The 15,225-nt window shown below is 48.3% G+C and overlaps 1 protein-coding gene across 10 annotated transcripts in view; it reads left to right on the top strand.

The window, feature by feature from the left end:
- The window catches only part of Bcl11a (BCL11 transcription factor A), an 89,911-nt gene that overhangs the window by 61,206 nt on the left and 13,480 nt on the right, over positions 1-15,225 (top strand). For 5 of the 10 annotated variants that reach the window (XM_055629020.1, XM_055629017.1, XM_055629014.1 and 2 more), the window contains one exon: positions 13,344-13,445. The exons of 4 other annotated variants lie outside the window; for them this stretch is intronic. In XM_055629020.1, the coding sequence (XP_055484995.1) occupies positions 13,344-13,445 (102 nt within the window). Of the gene's footprint in view, positions 1-1,582; positions 1,734-13,343; positions 13,446-15,225 lie in introns of those variants that run through there. One more of the 10 variants, XM_055629012.1, reaches the window with a different exon arrangement.

Below are 15,225 nucleotides of genomic sequence, written 5' to 3'. Positions count from 1 at the left end.
GCTGGCTTGTCTCTTCCTGGGCATACCAGGTGCCCCAAACCTCAGACCTGAAGGTGGGGGCCACGTTTCAGTTGGGGATCACCAGCCCACCCCTGTTTTTTTAGGCACGGAGGTTAGGACCCACCAGGGGTTGCAGGCACAGTTCTAAGTGGCAGACAGACAAGCACTGTCTGACCACTGAGGCTTTCCGTAGCTCATCTTCCACACAACACACGGTGATCCATAGGCCTCTTGCCATATGAGGAAATGTCTGTTAGAGAACTCATTGCATCTAGGGACAGAAAGAAGCCTCTGGAAACACTTGAAATGGGTTATATGTGCTGGAGAGTGTGGATGAGAAATTCATAGCTGGGCAGAACACCAGAAAGATTAGAAAAGGCATCAAAATGGAGCTGGTCCACCTCTTCTCTACCCCAGATGCTTGTAGCAGAGGCTGGCTGTAGATAGTTCTCGCAGCCCTGTGCTCGCTCCTGTTACGGGCTCAGAGGTGCCTCCTGAACCAGCTTGTGGCCTGGTTGGTTAGGTCTAGCCCAAGGTGACCCAGGTCCCAATCCCACTGCCTTTCTGGTGCAGGCACTTCTTTGGCCTTGAAAGTATGTTCTTTCTCATGCTTGAGCTGGGTGTGGCATGGGGTGTGGAGGCTGCTGTGGGGCAGGAGTGGGGGCCCCTGTTTGGCTCTTGGGAGATAATGGGAGACCCTGCGAAGATCAGCACTCTCTCTGGGACCCTACTAAACTTTTTAGTTTTATGGAGCTTGCGTCTCCATCCATACTCTTCAGTGTGTCCCAGGCAGAGCCGCGTGGCTGGACGGGACCTGGGACAAAGGCGTCTTCCCAGTAGGGAGGTTCTCCCTGACGTGGTTTCTCACTCTGTGGCTCCTACCAGTCATTTGACTGGGAAGTCCCAACTGTCCTGGTGCACACTGGGGCCTCCTTTGCTTTCTTCCTTGGACTGGGATCTGGGGCGGCGTGGGTAACAAGATGTGGGCGGGCAGGTGTTACGCCCGCGCCTGGGGCCACAGCCCACTGAGAGCGCCTTCTAGGCCAGTGCTGGCCCAATGTCAAGCCCTTCTTTGTGGAGTAAAACTTCATGTGTTCCCAGCAGTAGTATCTGGGCAGATGGGCTCTCGTGATTCTACCTTTGGGGGCAGAAAGACTGGGGTGCAGGTGAAGGTGAGAACAGAGAGGAAAGTTGGAGAGTTGCTTTTACAAATTTGAGAGGGGAAGAGGAAAAGTATCCCGCACTAGTAATTGGGACACATTTATCAAAGACTAAGGAAATTTGATAACCATTGCAGCTCTCCTAACTGTAATTACACAGCACTTACAAAGTGAATTATTAACCTGACTGTCCATAACAACCATTGAGTAAATAAATACACAGTTACAGAGCACCAAGAGAGTCCAGCAAAGCGATGGGCCAGCAGGTACTTTCGAGGGGCTAGAATCAGCTCCTGGTTCAAGGCTGACTCAGAGGCTCTTGGCTAGTGAATCATTTACTACGGAGACCTGGGTGCCTTGGGGAAGGGAATGCTCTTCCTGTGCCCGCTGTGTGGATCCTTCCAGCAGCTCATTTACGGAAGCTCTCCAGTGAGGAGAAGCACTCTATCTGTGCTGAACTTCTGAGAAGTTAATGAAGGGCTCCTCTTTGCCCAGGAAATATGGCGTCTAGCCTTCAGAATTGCACAACGTAGTTTTGGCTCTTAGAAGGTTGGAACATCTGGGGAACCACTGGTAGGTACATGCTGATGCCAAGGAGCTAAATGCAGTAAGAGGGACAGCCTTAGAGGAGAGGCAAATGCTTTGTGGCCCCTGCTTTGTCGAACCGTGGGACTCGTACCTCCAGCCCCCTGACCTTTGTGACACTCCTCCTCTTGGTACAGAGAGGGCTATCACCTCAGTGGGGCCTCTTCCCCGGGAAGTCCACAGCTTGCTCCACACTGGAGGAACCATTAAAGTCAGCCAAGAGCCGCAGGCCATAAATGCAAAATGTGATTTAACAAAAGCAGCTTTTGAGTGGGAAAAGCCGAGTGGAGTTGTCCCAACCTGTCAACTTCAGAATTCTTTCCTCCTCTCCATAAATCAAAAAATGGTTGGTGGAAGGGAGGGAAAGAAGCGTTTCATTTTCAGATTTTGTAGGAAAATAAGATCAAATCAAAAGAGCCTGTCCCATGCTGGTACCGTACATGCCAGGTTTCAGCCTGAGGCAAATTTTTGTGGCCATGTAATAAGCCTTTTTAAAATGGTGACAGACCCTTGACTCTTTGGCTTGAATTACATTGATAAAAGACATTTTATTGCGTTAGAGCCGGGGCAGGAGTACAGGACGTTTCTTGCCTGGTCGGCTTCTTTGAAACAGCGTCAGCCCGCTGTCCACACTGCACCACCTGACAGGGCTTGAGTGCCATGGCGGCAGAGATCTGTGGGCCTGTGACAGAGGGGGCTTTCTGCTTGGCAGTTGAAGGTTGAAGCACTGAGGAAAAAGGATTTCAGCCTGAGGGGCTTGTTAAGTGAGAGCGGACTCTTTGACATTTGGAGTAGAGCTGAGGGGTCTTGGCGTTGAGGACCTGGGGTCAGCCTGGAGTCGGGATGGCGTGGGACCAGAGGGTTTCTGGGGAATCTCTGAGACCTACTCTCCAAGCAGCCTCGGAGATCTAAATTGGAAAGTACCCTCTGGGACCCCAGAAGCCTCTCAGTGCCTGTGGCAAACAGCCTCCTTACCTCAGAGGTCAGCTCTCCACACTCTGAATTCCCAAGTAGATGTTTCTAAGGAGAGGAAAGGGAATGATGAATGTCCAGTCATGGTGTTTGGAGGTGTCGGGGATTGTAGGATACCCCTCTCTCTGCATCAGCAGAGTCAGTAAGCCCCAGAAGAGCCAGCAGCACCCCACCTCCAGGGTGACTGGCTTGTACCTGTGCACATCTCCTTTTTGCTCAGCAACCAATTTCTGGATTGGTCAGTTGTAGAAAGGAGAGATTTGGATTGGATGAAAAGCCAAGAAAACAAAACAGGCTCACTGTTCTGTCGGGGAGCCGAGGGCTGCCCTGTGCAGCACTTGGGCCATAGTGCTGAGGGCCCGAGAAGACAGAGCGGCTGCTGCCTGTCCAGGCCGAGGCCTGCTCTGAGAGGAAGAGCCTTCGTGGGAGGAGGCCCCGCCTTATAGAACCTCCTAGATATGAGCCTCACCTCAGGCGAAAGGGCGGCCTAGTTCTGATCCTGAGGAAATGTCAGAACCTGACCTGCTGGACCGTTTTCTTTTCTTTGCCTCTGGAGCGTTGACTTCTTAAATTAACTCTGGTAATTTCTGAGCAGTTTGCTGTTAACCATGGGGCATAAGAGGTTTTAATTCTGGAGAATGGCCAGTTCCGGTTCTTAGAATCTCTTGGCCAAGAACAGCACAGAATATTCAACTCAGATTGGGCCTTCTCCCATTTTCCCTGAACTGCATGTACCAGAAAATAGTCCCAGAAAGTCAAGCATTGTCTGCAGTGTTTGTGACAATGCAGTGCAGTTTGCTGTGGCTCTGCTTGAGGGCGAGGTGAATGGTGAGGAGCCATGGTCTCCCAGAAGGTGAGCAGGGCTCTGAGGACCAGGGGTCAGCTTACCTTAGAGGCCTTGACCACACTACAGCAGGACAAGTCTGAGCTCATCTTGGAGGACATAGACAGTATAAAGCTCACAGGGCCAGGACACACACTTTTATGAAAGGGGCCAGTGTTGACGACTTGATCTTCAGATGCTGTTTCCAGTGCAGGAGGCCTGCCTGGGGCTTCCCATTCTTTAGACCCCACATCCCCTGCTTTAAAGGATTGTTCTGATCAGTCCTGGAGGAGAGACTAAAAGACTCCCCAGCCCACTGGGTTGTTGTGTTGCCTGAGCCCCCTCACAAGTATGGTCCATGTCTCCGAAGCTTGACACCCTTTGAAAAGCAGGGGTCTTCTTGCAAGTGTATTCTTTTAGCTTATTCCAGCATTTCCCAAGACTGATTACGTGGTGACACAGAGGTATAAAATGACATTTGTTGTGAGCTGACACAGATAAAAAGGCTAGGGGTGGCCTCTGCAGAGTCACTGAGGAGTTGGGTGTTCTGTTGGCTTTGATAGTCAAACCCTTCTCTGTCCTGTCCGGTGTTATCAGAATTAAACGTTTACTAAACAAATGGCTAGTTTCCTGGATCGTAAGGCCCAGATGACTGAGGTGAGAGTCTCCTACCCTTGCTCTCTCTCTCTTTTTTTTTTTTTTTTTTTTGGAGAGGGGAGTAGAGTACCTATGAACATACTTGCATGAAGCTAGAACAATTGACTGCAAGAACCATGGGAAGGGTGGTTTCTTAGATCCTTTACCCCTTCGACTCAGAGGACCACTGACTGCAGATTCGCCCAGCTTTCAGAAGGTCCAACACACAACCAAAGTTCCATCAGTGGAAACTGATACAGGGTAACTTCTCATGTTATAGAAAGATTGTTAACTTTTCAAAAGGTTTCACAGCAGGACCCCTTGGCTAGTAAGCTCCCCACTGAAGTTAAAGTGTTTACAGACCATTAACTACCTGATGGAGGGATGCTTGTGGGGGAGGTGCACACTTAGAAGGTAGGGTGTCAGGAGCCCAGGGGAGTGAGGAAACTCCGGAGAGGGGCAACTTTAGAGTGTGTCCAGAGCTGTGTCAGTTAGCCAATCCGAACACTCCATGATGATTGAGGTAGGAGCTACCGGGCGCCTGGGCCTTGCCACCTATGCTGAAGGTGGCTGGGGAGAAACAGCTCGCGCTTTGCCAAGCAATGGTGCAGGCTCCGGTCCCTGCTGTGCCACTGGCTTCTGGCGTGGGTTGCGGGGACCTTTTCCCTTGACATTTAGCCTGGGTGTGTGAGAAGTTTTCTCCCTGGTTTTCTGACCTTCCCTCTCATAGGCTCAGGACTCCCTGGGTTTCCTCTCTGCCGTGCGGTGGGTGAACTTTGCAAGTCTGTGCCCCAGGAGGTTGGAAACCAAGATCACTTCTGGCTAAAAAAATTATCTTGGTATCCAAGCCCACACTGTCCTATGGGTCCCTGCAGCCAGCTGCCAGCATGGTCACAAGGAGTCTTGGGCAGGCGTGGGAAGCAGGAGAGGAGCTACTCAGTTGATCCAGCCTTCTCTTTTTAAAGTTGAGAAGACTTAGTGCCAGAAAGAGGATGGGATTTATTCAAAGTGAGAAATGGATGGGATTTATTCAAAGTGCGAAATAGCTGGTGAGTTGCAGAGTTAGGACTGAAGCACCAAGGTTCCTGGCTTTGCTCCAACAAGAAAAGAATCTGGGGACAGGCTGTGGTTAGACTCAGTGCATTGGCTAAAGGAATTTTCTCCTCTTTCTTTCTTTCTTTCTTTCTTTCTTTCTTTCTTTCTTTCTTTCTTTCTTTCTTTCTTTCCCTCCCTTCCTTCCTTCCTTCCTTCCTTCCTTCCTTTCTTCCTTCCTTTTTTCCTTCCTTCTAAAGTTTTATTTTTAAGACATAATCTCATAGCTCAGACTGGCTTAGAACTCATTATGTAGCCTGGGCTAGCCTCAAATTACTGATATTCCTACATCAGCTTCCTAAGGGCTGGGATTACAGGAGTGTACCATCAAGCCAAGCCTTGGTCTTTAGTATCTTTAAAAGTAGTTGCCAAGTTACCCCCCTAAAAAACCTGGAAAAGGCATCCAACAGAGGCACACACATACAGTCCTCCAATGAAGGGTCTGAGGCAGACAGAGAGCCCCACCTTGGCTCCCCTCCTCATGGCTTCCAATCAAAGAAGGGGACATTTGGAGGGAAAGTCAAAGCAGTCTAGGAAGATCCGAACCTTTCTCCACAATTGTTTGTTACAAATACTTCAGCAAGTACAAGGCCATCTTAAACTGGCAACGATACATCTGAAACAGATTAAGCCAGGGAGGCAGTGCTTCAAAGAACAGCATGGCTATCGACACTTGCTTGTCTGCCTCAGAGGTAAAACAGTTGGTTCTGCTTTAGCCGACCACCCACTGGAGAAGAGAGTTCCAGGTGGGGGTGGGGTGAGGAGACTCAGGGCAGGTGAGCTTTCTGGGAGTTTCAACGCAGTCAGCATGGCTCTGGCCCTTATTTTAAGGAACTGTGGTATTTCAAAGGATGGCACTAAAGATGTCACCTTTGGGTGACCACAGTCAACGGCAGCTGTGCAGTATTTTAGTTTGCGTGCGACTGTATGATGAGCCTTTACTCTGGGTGCCTTGAAGTCTGCTTCTCCATGGCACCGCCACCTTATTCTTGCTTTTGTCTAGAAAGCCTTTCTCTGGGCTTTCCAAGTCTATATATCTTGAGTCAATTTCTTGCCTAAGGCCCCTCCCTTTTCTCCCTTCCAAATCAAAGGACACTCTATCCAGTGGCTTCAGAGTTCAAAGATTCTTCCAAACTCAGATTAAAAGTACTTCAAAACTTGCATCTATGCATGTACAGATTTTTTTTGTCATTATTTCCCAGGCAGTACATCTCTTTCCTTAGGCGTGTGCAGTGGTTTAGAGAATTTAAGAACATGGAAGGATATGCATAGTCTATGTCAATATTATCCTATTGTATGTGAGGGATCTGAGCAGCTGTAAGTTTGGGATACCGATTCCCCCACCAGAATTTCTCTCCCCCTGGGTTTCCACAGCAGTGCTGTGCCGTGCACAGGTTCTAGGCTGAGAGTGTCTGTTCAAGTTGTTTCTCCTGTGCTGCTGCAGGCTCTGCAGGACTGTCTATCTGAATTTTCTTCGTGCTGCCCACAGAAGCCACACCATAGCTTTGTGCATTTTAGGCATTTGGTAAATATTTGCTGAATGAATGCATGTAAGAATGAATGAAGGGGACCTATCCTGGAGCACACATTTCTGCATAGTAAGGTACATGGTTAAACAAACCGAAAAAATCTGTAAGACGATTTGTCTTTTTATTCAGCTGCCCTCATAGTCTCCTCAAAAAGCCCCACTATTCTAAGGCAAAAGCTTAAAGTGTAATAAAATTTATCTAACTCACGATCAAGTGAAAATACTTTGGGCCCAAAGCCAAAGAATATTATTGGAGTGAACTTTTTTCAACACCCTAAATTTAACCAGCTGGAATTCTTTTTTTAAGAACCATCCTATTCAACCTTTTGAAATGAAAGATTTGCCTTTTAGTGGGAAATCTGCATTTCAACACAGAGATGGAACACAATGTTTCTCTGGTTAGTTATTCTTCAGAAAAGCAAGCTCTTTTTTTTTTTTTATTTTTGAATTATATGCTTTGCTTATGTTAAAGACACAGATTGCAGAAAATTTTGTTTAGGCCTGACAGATTGGTAGCTTGCATTTTTATAGATAAGGGGGCATGAAAGATGTCATCTCTTCCTTCTTACTTGTTGAGAGGAGGCCTAGCATGAGAACTCTTCAAAGGTGACATGAGCAAACTGTCTGGATAATCACAGGTCTGAGAGAGAAGAATTGACCAAGAAATAGAACAAAAAGCATCACACCTTGGCAACTTCAGGAGGTAATTAGGAATTCTGCGTGTGCAGATAGAACTGGCATGCGCTCAGTCCAGATCAACACAGCTCAGGACACAGGCTCAGTTTGTTCTAGAATGCACTGGCAAGTCAGATGCTCTCAGAGGAGATGGTAGCCAACGTAAAAAAGGCTGGTCATGAGCCTTGACCACAAAGGATGTTTAAGGACTGGACTTGCTTTTTAGATAAAGAAGCTTATAGACTACATATCTCCTAGGAGAAAGAGGACCTGAGGGTTGCGGAGCTAAAGGGACTGTTCAAGTCCTTTATGTTGGCCTGCTACCTCTCACCGTCTCTTCTGGAAGAGAAAACAGAGCTTCCCAAGTTCCCACTTGGGGATACGGTCAGCTAAGTATCCGTGGTTATACGGAAGATACCTGTGCACATTTCAGAGAACAGTGTGCATCCTTGTATTCTGTGGAGCAATGGGCTGGGATTTTCTTTTTTAAACATTACTCCAAGGGACTTGCTAGGGGTCAAACCCAGGGTCTCACACATACAGGCCAGACAAGTGTCCCACCAGGGAGCCACATCCTGGCATGTAGGGCCTATGCTCCTGATAGAGGTTGCGTTCCTGAAGCATTGGTGAGGTGTGTAGGAAGTGTCAGTCAGGGTGTAGCTGTCTCCATGCACTGTGTGAGGCAATGAGCAGACTGCCATGTGGTTGGCTGTGTTATACACCGGCTGATTAGCTACGGGAGCCAACAGCGTGGCAGTTGGTCAGGCAATCTTTGAGACGTTCTTGAGGAAACCCAAAACCCAATCTAATGCTTTTCAACTTGTGGGAACCTCACAAAAGTTAGCGTACAGTGAATACAGAAAGGTAAAGTGAACCGATGTACAACATTAAACCAGAGCCGTCCCCAACTTGTTGCTTTTTAGTGAGACCTAAAAAACAAGTCACAAGGAAACTTCACAACCCGACACCCCACTAGGACAGGTCTAAGGGACCTTTCCAAAGGGACAGTTGGAAAAGACTTCTATCCAGTGAGCAGGAGGCACTTGGAAAGTCTGTTTCATAAAAAGGCGATACATCGCACTAGGATGTCTGGAAAGTCAGGAGAGAGTCCAGTCTTACTTGTGGCCACGTGCCCAGCCACCCCCTGCACCCTCCACCCCTGCAGCAGCAGGCAGCGGTGAGAACTCCATTTTAGGCTGACTGGAGTGTTGCCTCATTTGGGCTTCCTACTTGATGAGGGGCCTGGACCAAACTAGGTGAGTGATGGATGGAGAGCAGGAGGGGTAGACTGGAACCTTGAACTCCTTATGGAACGACGTTTAGGAATTTCCCTGAGTTTGTCTTTGTTAATCCTGAAAGAGGAGGGCCATGGAAGGAGCAACAGTCTCATGGTCCACAGGTCTCTGCCTTACTCCTATCTGCACTCTAAATTAAATTGTATGAGACTTCCCTCTAAGTCGTAGTCAGCTCGAGGGGGTAATGTACTGATCCCTCCACCTGTGCAGCTTCTGATCCGGTAACTCCAAGGTGGGCCCCAGGAATCTGCATTTCCAGCACACTCCACAGTGAAGGTGGTGCTGGGTGGGTCTACACTCAGAAACCATTCACTGAGAACCCCACAAAGAAATAAAACAGGTCCAACCAAGATGGTCACTTCCCAGCCAGCACAGGAGAGGCTGGAAACAGGGGTCCTCAGCCAGCACAGCACTTTTCTTCCCTCTCTTCTTCCCTCACTGCAGAGTGGGGAAGGCAGAGCGGCTCCCAGAGCTGATGCCCAGGAGCGTTAATTGTGATACTTTACTTTGCCTAAGCTGTGATGAAATAATTGAAGGCATCATAGCAAGAAGTTAAACCCTAGGGAGGCTATTAACAATTTAGCATTTCCAGTTCACGTGGGAATGTCGATTCCTCTTGCTAAGGAGAACATTAAAGGGTGGCTTCAGCGGAAGAAGCGGCAGAATCAGTGGAGTTCATAATCAGCCCTGTTTGACCCTCTTCCTGGAGAGGACATTCAAGCTGCCCCCACCCCTCTCTCTGTCACCGTGACAGTGAGCTGTTTTCTAAAATAAATTACTGGCGAGGGGCAACGCTTTGTTTCTCTTTAGCTGGTTTGTCTGCAGAGGAAGCAGAGGTGGAGGATGTGACAGTCACAGGCTCTTGCCGCGGAGTGGGCACTTCATGGCAATTCAGGACACCAGGTCAGTGTCCTTGGGCCTTCTGAAAGCCTTGCCACATAGCTAGGCTGCTCCTCTCCAGCAGAGGTTGGTAACTTTCCCCAGTGAGTTAGTAGAAGCAGATGCAGAAGCAAACAAGAATTTTCTTTTTGAAAATTAGTTGTATTTATTCTTGGTTTAGGAGAGAGGGGGCCTGCACATGCGCCATGACGTCTGCGGAGATCTGAGGACGACTTGTGTGAGTCAGTTCTGGGCTTGAACTCAGGTTGTCAGACTTGGCAGCAAGTGCGGGTGCACTCAGCTGGGTCATCTCTCTGGCCCAAGAGAACCTTCTTTATTGGCACTTCCTAGCCAGTGAAGACCACAGCAGAGCCACAGAAGTGGGGCGGGGGGGGGTAGTCATGAAAGAACACACTGCACTCTGGGAACTCACTCATATCTTTACTGGTTACACACATGGCCGTGGACAAGTCTTTTACTCTTCAAGGCCCCCGTCTCCACACACTTCGGTCCCGCTGCTCTGAGCTTAACTTGCTTCCTGCTGACAGGTTAGCAGACGCCCAGCAATGCCTGTGCACAGTTAAGCTGGGGCTGACTGACAGCTCTCCCACTCCTCGTTGGAGGCTCAGGAATAGAGTCTCTTCCCAAGGTGGCAGGGAATTTAAAGTTAGACTCTTCCCTTGCTGGGTTTAAGGGCCATGCTGCTTTTGTGCTGGGGTCACAGAAATACCCCAGTTGGGTGGTTTTCTGAGAAAAGAGTTTATGCCCTGCAACAGAAAAGCTTGCTGAGTCAAGAACAGGTACAAGAGCGAATTCTCAGATTTCTCCTCAAAAACTTCAAGAACTTAGCCGACAGTTCCCTACTCCCAATTTAGCACAAACAACAAAAGGTACACATATGTGTTTCTTGAGCCCAGTCTCCCAAGGTTACAGGTTCCTTTTGGTGGTTTTATTTTGGCTTTGGTCCGAGAAGCGACAGTGTCTTCATAGATGGTCTAAGGCAATGGTTCTCAATCACTTAAAAAAAATTTTTTTTTAATATTTACTTTACATCCTGATCATAGCCCCCTCCCCCCTCTCCTTCCAGTCTCACCGTTTCTTCTCTTCCCACTATGCCCCTCCCCTACGTAGTCCTCAGAGAAGGGGAGCACCCAGCCCACCCCGAGCACATCAAGTCGCATCAGGACTGAGTGCATCCTCTTCCACTAAGGCTAGGTAAGGAAGCTCCTTTAGAGGGAAGGGATCGAAAAGCAGGCAACAGAGTCCGTATCAGAGACAGCCCCTGCTCCCCTTACTAGGAAACCCACATGAAGCCAGAGCTACCCATTGGGTACATCTGTGTAGGGGGCCTAGGTCTAGTTCATGGATGGTCCTCTATTGGTGCTTCAGTCTCTATGCTCCCATTGGGCCCTGGTTAGTTGACTCTGTTTGTCTTCTTGTGGAGTTCTTGTCCCCTCTGGTCCTTCTATCCATGCCTCGTGCCACCCTTTGATCTAGTGTCTCACGTTGTGGTGATATCCAACCACACAATCATTTCATTACTATAATCTCATAACTATAATTCTGCTACTGTTAGGAATCACAGTGTAAATATCTGACATTCAGGATATCTGATCTGCGACCTCCGTGGAAGGGTAATTCAACTCCCAAGGGGTCACAGCCCACAGGCTGAGAACCAGTGGTCTGAGGCTTGGTATGCCTCCACTACGGCCCAGCAATAGCAGGTTTCTCTTGCACTACATTGTTCTCCATCAGGGTCCTCACAAAAGGGAACTTGGCCCCAAATGTCCTGACCTACCCTTGGTCACATGCCTATAAAGCGATCACAGTGATTTCTTAAACTCTTACCACTTGTGACACCCTTTCACCTAAGTTCTCAATATGTGCTTCTATAAAATAAATATACAGATCAAACATTTACTTAAATTATAAGAAAATTTATTTTTAAGCAATTATTTGGTATGCATGTAATCATAGCATTTATTAAAGACAAGCAAATTTGCATACTAATGAGATGGATGAGTGCATTTCATATTTACATAAATAGTTAAATCTTGGCTTAATGTTTGGTACTACAAGATGAAGAGCGTCTTCAGTGTTGTTCAGAGTTCATTGATATTTTGATTTTATAATCACTAATGTTGAGAACTCACTTCTCATAAATATGTAGTTCAAAGTGGCAGAAGTTGAGAAATTGTTGGAAATTCTGTTCCAATTCCAAGCCAAAATTAGTTCAATTTTTTTTTTTCCTTTTCTGAAACTTAGAGGTTAGCAATGCAAACAATCAGAGCATTCTACCCATCCCACTACAACCCGGAGATAGACTGATCTGATGCTTATGCTGAAGAACGGCAGCAGGAAGGTATCTCAAGCCGGCACGTTTCCCTACGAGCAGACGACTCTGTATGTGAAGCAGAAATACTGCAGTTCAGAGCACACAGGGAGCCCGCATCTGGGTGGAGGTGTCCGGGCAGGCAGTGTTCGTAGTGCTGTGTGGCCTGAATGGGTGACACAGTGACATGCTGCCATGCTCTGGAACCAGTGCTGACGTGACGTGCAGTATGTGGCCACGCATGGCCACAAACTCCTTTGGCTTTTGAACTAATTTTTGGCCATTGTGTGTTCAGAAACCTTTAACTTGCCAAATATTTAGTGACCTCTGCATTTAGTCATGTGACCCGCGGGGTATGAAACTGTGTCCTGGATACGCTCACTGGGCCTGCTTTTAAGTGCTGTTACTGTAAGTGTGCCCTGGTTATTCGCCACCAAACTCAGTTTTCCAAACTCTAGCCCTCGAGCGCATGCGCTTCACCTGTCCCCTCTTCTGCAAGGTTGTCCTCTCCAGGGGCACGTAGCCGGGGCATGCTGGGAGGCCGGACACTGAGGACAGGGTCCCCATGCTGAAAGTGCTCCTGTGGCTCGGTGATTCACAGACAGTAGGGAGAAGTCACTTTTCCCTCAGTGAGTGCGCAGTGGAGCGCACAGAGTGGGCCCTAGTTTCTGGATGCTGCCGTTGGATACTGCTTCTTCTTTCCCTCCCTCCCTCCCTCCCTCCCTCCCTCCCTCCCTCCCTCCCTGTTACTTAGTAGTGTCATCCTTTCCTATGAAGGGGTGTGGGAACTCGCGCACTGTTCCTTGAGTGTTAACTCTAATCTTTGTCCCCCATTGCATGCGGTACCCATTGGCAGGGTTCAAGTGTGGCCCTGTGAGTGCTGACATGCCTGTAGTCTGAGTAAGCTAGACAGTGTTATTCCCTGAAAGAACAGGTGGCTCACAAACCTGTCCGATTGGCCTATTGTTTGCAGGGGTTTGTCTAAAGCCGGTGTATGCATGGAAACCAGCCTTACAAGTAAATTCCATTTCCCCCCGCTCTACCCATGTTACCTCCAATTTTCTCCTTGCTACTTATGTATCTCTTGTAATAATCGAATAACAACAAATAAGCAAAGGGACCCAAGAATCAGCCCCTGCTTCATACTTCAAACCAACCCCTTCCTTGTCCAAAAATTAAAAACAAAACGAAAGCTGTGGGGAGCAGCACTCCGCTGTTGTTTGTTTCGGGCCCTGGGCCTGGTAACTGTCTGCAAGGCTGCTGTAATGATGTTAATCTGCTTTAATGGAAGTGAAATGTGATACCCTGTGGTTTACGATGCACATTGTTTATGGCGATAGTGCTTGATTCTGGGTTTCTTTCACAGATAAACTTCTGCACTGGAGGGGCCTGTCCTCCCCTCGGTCTGCACACGGAGCCCTAATCCCCACGCCCGGGATGAGTGCAGAATATGGCCCGCAGGGTATTTGTAAGTTGAACATTGTCTCTTTTACCAATGTCCATGTGAATAGAGATGAGTGTTTCTGAAAATGGTCCTCAGGTTTTAAGCACTGAAGGGAGTTTCTTCTGACACGGCCCGACACCCCCATACACACTATTCCACACTCACTTGGCACCAGCTCTCCTGCCACATGGAGCCCCAGAGGGTGACCTTCCATCCTCTTTGCTTTGCTTCTCTCATGGGAGACCTGGAGCCGACAGCAGCTCATCCCAGGAGACTTTCCCCCAGGTCTTGCCTGGCTCTGTGGCTGCTAGCTGGTCCCAGCCAACCTCACTGCTGGACATTCGCTCCTAAGGCCTCAGAGATGCTTTGAATTGATTGTCTGGCACCTTTGAGAGAGGCCAGCATCACACACAGTTGAGTTACTTCAGAGGTGTTGTAATGCATGTTGCTTTTGTATTCACATGTATATCTGAACATCTATATTTATAGCTAGATAAATGTGCTGTATTATATATGTACATATATATGCATACATACACAACACTGATGATTTGTTTTTCTCCTTATTTTAGAGAAAAATGTCCAGAAATATAGGTAAAATGTAAAGAGCCCACTGGTGCCTTCCCACACTCATGCCTCCACCATCAACTTTTATAGTGGGGAAATCTCTTTATGAAATTCAGATTTATTCATTTATAAAAATGTTTTCCCGAAAGATGTTGTAGAAGCCAATTCGATTTTCTTCTCTGTGTAGAAGTATGTGGTATGAATCACACATGGCCAAAGCATTTGAAGGAAGCGTTGATTCCACCACAGACACACACACACACACACACACACACACACACACACACACACACACAAAGCACGTTCAAGAAGAAAAGGGAAGGGTTACATGGCAACTCCCGTTTATCTTCAAGAATACAAAAAAAGAGAGCACAAGATCGTGTAAGGTGCAAAAGCTCAGGAGGCTCCCTTTTGAGGGCTGGTCACTAGCCTTCCCCAGCTTGTGAATGGTGTCTGTAGGGCAGGCCATGCACCCTGAGGGGAGATTCAAAGCCAGTTGTTTATTCTTATTCATTCCTGGTAATCCCAGGTGATAGAGAACTGTGTAGGATTTTGCCAGGCCTTGGGTCCTGAGGGCTGGATGGTGCAGGCTTTAAATCACCTCATCTTCTCCCCCACCCCCAGCTGGGCCCAAGCCTGGCTTAGGTCACAGGCAGAGAGTTTAGAGGGTTAGCTTCACAGATTTCAGTCCCAGCACGCCAGCTGGGTGGGGAGCGCTCCTTTTGCTAGAGGCGCCTGGGTCCTGCACCTGGCTGTGGCAACAGAGCCACCCCAGGAAGGGAGATTGAGTGAGACAGTGATGGGTGGGGTTGGGAGGCCAAGGGCTGCTGGCCAGGCACAGTGTCCTAACTTGGTGCTCTGGAGGCCTGGGTTAGGAAACCTGCTACGGAGGGGTTCTCCCCCCCCACCCCCCCACTACTCGACTAGCGTACACTTATCAGTACAGGAATAAGCAGAAGATGCCTTGTAGCCATGGGCTGTGGGCTCCAGAAAGTTCTAGGACAAAGCTAGTGTCCATCCTCTTCAGCTGCATGGACCAGCCATCCTTGGCTGTGAAACTGTAACTATGACTTAAAATCCCACCACTTGCCTCTGTTGCCAAAGCCTACATGGAGGCTGCCGTGGACCTTCCTTTTCAGGCCGTGCTGGGAGTGTAATTTGGTTAGGTGTGTGCGGTGCGCGCACACGTACACACACACACACACACACACACACACACACACACACACACACACAC

This window comes from Psammomys obesus, unplaced genomic scaffold (assembly GCF_907164565.1).
Source record: "Psammomys obesus unplaced genomic scaffold, mPsaObe1.curated_primary_1811, whole genome shotgun sequence".
NCBI classification, from domain to species: domain Eukaryota; kingdom Metazoa; phylum Chordata; class Mammalia; order Rodentia; family Muridae; genus Psammomys; species Psammomys obesus.
The sequence above is the reverse complement of the archived record's forward strand: the minus strand, read 5'-3'. Positions and strand labels throughout refer to the sequence as shown.